At 43.6% G+C, this 7,407-nt stretch overlaps 1 protein-coding gene across 1 annotated transcript in view; it reads right to left on the bottom strand.

The window, feature by feature from the left end:
* LOC107298963 (inositol-trisphosphate 3-kinase B-like) overlaps nt 1-3,661 on the bottom strand; it is a 17,444-nt gene extending 13,783 nt beyond the window's left edge. Inside the window, exon 1 of the mRNA XM_015828321.1 lies at nt 3,452-3,661. Coding sequence (XP_015683807.1) covers nt 3,452-3,661 — 210 coding nt within the window. The remainder of the gene's footprint in view (nt 1-3,451) is intronic.
* Nucleotides 3,662-7,407: the final 3,746 nt, after the last annotated feature.

Genomic DNA, 7,407 nt, shown 5'->3' with positions numbered 1-7,407 from the left:
AAAATAAAAGGGGAGGTGGTTTGAATACACCATGTTGTGTGATTAAAATAAAAAAAATAAATAAAATAAAATAAAAGGGGAGGTGGTGTGAATACACCATATTGTGTGATTAAAATAAAAAAATAAAAAAAAATAAAAAAAATAAAATAAAAGGGGAGGTGGTGTGAATACACCATGTAGTGTGATTAAAATAAAAAAAATAAAATAAATAAAATAAAAGGGGAGGTGGTGTGAATACACCATGTAGTGTGATTAAAATAAAAAAAATAAAATAAATAAAATAAAAGGGGAGGTGGTGTGAATACACCATGTTGTGTGATTAAAATAAAAATAAATAATAAATAAAATTAAATTAAAAAAAATAAAAAAAATAAAAAAATAAAAATAAAATTAAAAAAATAATAATAACCCTGACCCTGACCCTGACCCTATCCCCCTGACCCTGACCCTAACCCTAACCCCTAACCCTGACCCCTAACCCCTAACCCACTAAGTGTAACCCTAGAGGGCAGGAGGACTGGAGGCAGCCTGCCCACCACCGTTCAAGCAGCAGCACCAGTCCTGCCCACTGTGCTTGCTGAGGGACATATGTGTTTGCCTACCGAAACTGGAACAAAACAGCTTCTCGGGATCCTCTGCCTCCACATGGCAAGTTCCCTGGAGAAAGCAAAATGAAACAGCTGCTTAAAAATTAACAGTGGGAGAAGATGCTTCCTTGTGTGCAAAGGGGTGCCCTTCTGAATAGCTTTTCATCTTTGAGCTTCCCAGCTGTAACGCTAACCTGAAGTACAGGAAGGTTACAGTTAGGTTGCCCTTTGCAACATGCTATTTACCTAAAGTGTATGATGTGTATGATGTTTACCACTCACTATCCCTAAAATGAAGCCCATGGAGTCTTTATTTCTGTTGAAAATGAAATGCTACTAATTCAGTTTAAGCAACATAGAAATTAATTTGCCTTAATTAAATTATAAATAAATTAAATTATAAATAAATAAAATAAATAAATAATTATCTCTCCTATGTGTATCTAAAAGCTGCCAATCAAATTTGTCTTCCTCCTAGCAGCCTTTCTTCCACTTTAATTTATATTATATTATCAGACTGAAAGTGCTCTCTGCCCATTCTTCATTTAACCTTTGTGTTAATCTTGGTTCTTGGCATGGACTGAACGTACAGTGTGGTCAATGAAATAAACAAGCAAATTTGATAGCAATCTATTGACTTTCTGGAACTCGAGATTGACCTTTTGGAAAATGTCAATTGCAAAGATCTGTATTTGTTTTGGGTGATCCTGGCTGGGATGCGAAGCCAATTTTGTCATGAGTGACAATGAATCTGTTAGCCTTCTCTTCCATTGGTGAGAACCAGTTTGGTGAGAACCAGTTTGAGGCTGTGGTTAAGACATCAGGCTGGAAAACAGGATATGCTGAATTCTACTCCTGCCTTAGGCACAAAGCCAGCTACATGACCTTGGGCCAGCCACACACACAGCCCTTGGAAGGAGGCAATGACAAACACTTTTGAAAACCTTACAAGAAAACTGCATGGGCTTGTCCAGGAAGCTGGACTCACAAAAATGAATGTACAATACAAGATGGTCTAGCCTGGTGGGGGCCAAGCTGTATGTTCCTGAAAGCCAAAGACTACTAATCTTGGAGAAAAGCCATAACTCAAAAAACGGAGGACATTTTGGCTTTGTAAAAACATTACATTTAATTAAGCGCCTGTTTTGGTGGTTGCTGCTTAACAAAGACATTCAAAGTTACGTGGTCAGTTTCCCCTTTTTCGCTTCAGACAAGTGGTGGCAGGGGAAAACACTAGGACTCCTCCAGCCAGTGGTGGAGCCTAACACCCCGTGGAAGGAAATTTCTATGGACTTCATAGTACAGCTACCGGAAAGCTCGGAAAACATGTAATTTGAATGATCACTGATTTGTTCTCTAAGCAAGTGAATTTTGTACCCTGCCAAAACATTCCTTCTGACTAAATTTTTCATCCATTATGTCTATAGATTGCATAGTGCTCCGCAACAAATAATCGCTGAGTACAGAATGCAATTCATTTCAAAATCCTGGCAAGAGTTTTTAAAACTTCTTGGGATGCCCCAAGGGTTTAGTTCCAGTCATCAAAAATGAATGGGTTTGTGTGAACGTACAAATGGGGTTCTAGAACAATACCTGAGATGTTATATAAATTACCAGCAGGACAATTGGATAAATCTCCTCCCATTTGCTGAAGTGGCCTATAATAATTCTACTTAGTAGCACCGGGTTTGCAGTGCCACCGACACCAAAAGCACTCATAATTGAAGGAGAACAGCATTTTGAGATTTAGATTCTCATAAACACCGAGGAAAGCTCCAGTATTTAGTTGTGTGGAAAGACTTTCCTCCCTCTGAAACTGAATTGGTAGACCTTAATCATTTTAAAGATGTAGAAGGGGGGATGGGGTAAATGCTTGAGAGTTAGTTAGCCATAACAATGCAGCGGCGTGGGAATTCAAGGACAATGTGTAATAAGGTTTTGGCGGGCTGAGGAATTGGGGAGAAAAGCCTGCATCTTGTGCTAATTGGGGAATGTGATTTATGGCAGCTTGGTTTGGGGTGGGAATTGCAACTTGTAACTTTGTATTAGGAGAGGGAACTTTCAGTTTTGGGTTCAACTATGTAAGCGCCGATATCTTGTTTCCAGAATAAAATGTTCTTAAAGGAAGAAATCCTTGCCTTGAAGTTCTTTTAATTGGTTTCATCTATCAAAACCATGACATTAACCCAAAACTGCCATCTACTTTGACATCCTTGGGTCCTGAGCTCCAGTCACCTTCCCAAACCAGAAGGGGAGGTCGACAAAGATTCAGGGAAGATCTCAGCATGGAGAGGAAAGAAGCACCCACCACCAGCACCCCGACCACAGCAGCTGCCTCAGCAGAGAAAGCACAAGCCCTTGCGGTGCTGGAGAAAGTGAGTTCGGAAGTTCAGGCAATGGGGCAAGACCCAAAACATGGGAGTTATTGTGGTCTTTGGAGTGGACCCTGCCCAGTGGAGACCCCAAGCATCCCGAGACAATCCAATCAAATAAGAGTTCTTCAAAAGAGGCTGAGTCGGAGTTGCCAGCAGCTGCCTCACGGGAGTCATGCTTCCCCAACCAGAGAGGAACGAAAAGGTTGGCAGCAGCTGAAGATTCTGGTGAGTGGAAGTACCTGTCAGGTGTCCGCAGCCATTCAGTGGAGAAGTTGGTGGAGAAGTTGAAGGGGCTAGAAGTGGGAAGCAAGGGGCAGGTCACCCGCTCCTTGCCTACTAGTGAGCGTGATGACTGGCGGGATCAGCACCAGTCTAGGCCCAGAAGAAGCCCTAGCCCCACTGATGGAGCTCGGGAGGCTACTCCACGCTCGGAACCACCAATATTGACCTCAAGCCCAGTGGGGAGGAAGAGTCCCAACCATCACTCACGGTGTGACAGTCCATGTCGTCATCGGGCATCAAGGAGCCCAGAACGCCGCTTGTGACGTGACAGCCCCAGCTATTGGAGAAGCCCTGATCGACATCGTTCGTCACGGTCTCCCAACAGGCATCGCAATCAACAGGATCGTTACAACAGCCCCGAGAAGCACCTTCGTGGCAGTCCTGGCCATCAGAGAAGCCCTGATCGGCGTCGGTCATCATGGTCTCCCAACAGACATCAACGTCGCAGAAGCTCCAGACAGCGAGATCATTATGATAGCTCCGAGAGACACCAACACTACCGAAGCCCAGACCATCACCGGTATCTTGTTTCCTAATAAAATGTTCTTTAAGGAAGAATTGCTTGCTTTGAAGTTCTTTTAATTAGTTTCATCTATTGGAACCATGACACCAGGCCAGCAACAAATGCAACCAAACAAGCCTGCATGATTGTTTCTGCATCAACCTGGAATCCCCAAGCCCATGAACAGAGACATGTCTTCAGGGCCTTTCAGAAAAGCAACAGGGTGAGGGCCAGTCTTATCTCTGGGGAATGATGTTCCACAGGGAGGGAGTCCCTACAGAGAAAGCCCTTTTCTTGGCCATCCCAGATATGTTTCCATAATTGATGGGACCTGCAATACATCTTGAGAGGCAGTCTGTCAAATAACCTGGCCCCAAGCCATGAAGGGCTTCAAAGGTGATAACCAACACCTTGAAGTGAACCCAGAAGCAAATTGGGAAACAATGCGACTCCCACAAGAAGCAACATATGCAGAAATTTGGGTTCACACAAAACTATGTGGTCTGCTGTGTTTTGAGCCAACTGAAGCTTCCGGATACTCTTCAAAGGCAGCCCCATGTAGAGTGCTTTACAATAGTCCAAATGGGAGTTGACTAGGGTGTGGGTGACCTTGAGCAAGACCAGTTGGTCTAGGAATGGGCATAAAGGGCACAAAACACACAGATTTGCATAGGCCCTCCTGGCCACAATTGCCACCTACTCCTCAACATATGATTATGTCCAGGATTATGTCCTCCTGGACATAATCAATATAGTTATGGGAGAAATGAGAATGGACATAACCAGCACAGTATTAGTACCTAACTCTCAGGTAGACAGAAAAACCAAATCAACCCCAAATCTTTCTTGAAAGAGGTTCAAGTTAGATGTCAAAAGGAATTTTGAGTGACGTATTCGACAATCGGTTTCCTTGGTACACGGTGGACCTTACTGAGAACTGTAGGTACTCAAAAGAGAAGTAACCCTCAAAGACTCGTCTCCGAACTACCTGTAGACAACTCAACCAGACAGTCTTCGACCCGACTCGTCCAGTCTAATGTACTGGAGAGTCCGTGTCGTTAAAAGAGTCTTACTAGTGTTTACATCCACACTGATACAGGTCAAGTTAAAGGCCTGGTTTGTTTTTTCTCTTGTTAACCCAAGACACATTTTCATTACAATTTGTAGGTAGGGTTGCCAGGTGTCCACTATTTGAGTGGACAGTCCACTTTTTTCACATTATGTTCACTATTTTTTTCCCCACAAAATAGTGGACTTTTTTTTTATTCAAAAGCTTTAGGATGAAATGGTACGTAATCTAAAGCTGTACAGTCTACTTTTTTTACTACTTAACCCCCCCCCCCCGCTTGTCCGCTATTTTTTGGAAACAGACCTGGCAACCCTATTTGTAGGATGAGCAATAATTATTCTTGCTCAACAGGCAAAGTCTTCAGCTAGTTATTGGTTTGTTTCCCTTCCTGCCCACCAAGAAGTTTATATATGTGTCATAGATGCCTTTCAATCAATCAATCAATCAATCAATCAATCAATCAATCAGAATAGAGCTGGGAGGGACCTTGTGTCAACCTCCACCTGAAATCCCCACCCAGAAACACACCGGAGTCAAAGTGTTCTCTGATGTTCTCCTTAATCATAGCGGCAAGTTAGAAAGTGAAACCTGGCTCTAATGAAAAGGCGGAAAGCGGTTAATTAAATGAATCATTCTCCTCCTCTCTCCTCTGATCAGTCAGGTCACAATGTCCAATTAAATCACAATTGTTTGTTGTGAGACACATTCTCTGTTCGCCCGAACAGACCCTTCACTTCTCTGCTTTCTCATAATGATTCCACTGTTACACCATCCCCCCTCTCCACCCTGTAGGCAAGCTAAGGGCACGCAGCAGTCTTAAAGGTAGCCAGGTTCATAGCTTGAAAGATCGCCTCCCTTACGGAGGAAAGGTAACCTGGAAAATACAAGACATTCATCAAAGTCCATTATTTGCTTCTTTCTTTGGGCCCGGTCTCTGGGGATATCTAGCATGGAATTGTTTTACTAAACAATCTGTGTGTACATGTTGTGCCATCTGGATTCTGACATGGGATACCCCTCCCATTGAATTAAATACTGCAGTTTCCCTCTATGCATTCTAGAATCGAGAATCTGCTTAATCTCATAATGCATTTTCCCCCCCTTTCACTATTAGGGTGGGAGCTGCCATCCCAACTGGCCGCAATGTGGATTCTTTATAGGGTTTTAACAAACTACAATGAAATACAAGATGCACTTTCCCCAACCACTTAGTTTCAGTTCCAGCGTTACCAGGTTTATCACTTTCACTATGGGAAACAGACCTATGTACTTTGGTCCTAATTTCTTGCAACTTTGTCTAAGGTTTAGATACTTTGTAGATAGATATACTTTGTCTCCCACCTGAAATGTCTCCTGCAGGGCTCGTTTCTTATCTGTTTTTTTCTGACTCTCAGCTGCTTTGGTTAGGGCTCTCTTTGCGTCATTCCAAGCTTGCTGGAATGAGTTCATCCAGTTGCTCAGGGTGCTTGAAGAGGGGGTTTCCTGGGGGCATTCGGACATTGGCCTGAACTCCACTCCAGTAGCCAACTTGAATGGAGTAAATCCAGTACTACTATGTACTGCATTGTTGTACACTATTTCTGCAAACGTCAGTAACTCTGCCCAATTCATTTGCTGATAATTAATATAGCAATGCAGGTACTGTTCTACTATTGCATTGGATTGTTCTGCATTCCATTAGTGCTCGGATGGAAAGTGGAAGACAGACCCTAAGAAGACCCTATTAGCCTTACAAACTCCCTCCAAAACGTAGCAGTGAACTGAACCCCCCAGTCTGAAATTATATGCTTAGGCGCCCCATGCAGTTGGTAGATGTGTTGCAAGAATAGCTTTGCCAGTTTCTGAGCTAAATGAAGTCCAGTACAAGTGATGAAATGAGCTTGCTTGGAGAACAGGTTGACTACCATGCAAATTACGGTATTCCCCCCACTCTCAGGCAGCTCCACAATAAAATCCATGGCTATCTCCTCCCACGGTCTGGAAGGGTCAGCCACCTTCTGCAATAGTCCTGGACTTTTCCCTGGTAACCATTTACTGGCTGCACACATCACACAACTCACTACATAGTCCTCAATGTCTTTTTTCATCTTTGGCCACCAGAATTGACGATTTACAAAGTGCAGGGTCTTCAGGAAACAAAATTGACCTGCTTGTTAGGTGTCGTGGCCCTGTTGCAGGACCTGCAACCGAAGGCTGTCTGGGACATACAATTTGCTCCCTTTCCACGCCAATCCATCTCTCATAATCAACTCTGCCTGGTGGGTTTTGAACCATGCATCAGTCTGTAGCTCCTGCTTCAGTTGCTGGATAAATTCATCAGTGGGGCTTAAGCTCCCTCTTTTCTTCTGCTGCTGGCTGTCGGTTGGGGATAATGGAGCTTACCACCTCCTGCTTTGAGTCTTGTACTGAGACGTGCAGGATAGGGCATCGGTTAGAAAGTCCACCCCCCGGGATATATTTCAGCTCAAAGTTAAATCTTTTGAAGTAGTGCACCCACCTGACTTGCTTAGGGGAAAGCTTACTGGGGGGGTTTCAGGGCTTCCAAGTTCTTACGATCAGTCCATACCTCGAAAGGGTGATTTCCCCCCCTCC

The sequence above is a fragment of the Protobothrops mucrosquamatus genome, unplaced genomic scaffold (genome assembly GCF_001527695.2).
Source record: "Protobothrops mucrosquamatus isolate PMUCROS unplaced genomic scaffold, P.Mucros_1.0 scaffold4398, whole genome shotgun sequence".
Taxonomy (NCBI): Eukaryota; Metazoa; Chordata; class Lepidosauria; order Squamata; family Viperidae; genus Protobothrops; species Protobothrops mucrosquamatus.
The sequence above is the reverse complement of the archived record's forward strand: the minus strand, read 5'-3'. Positions and strand labels throughout refer to the sequence as shown.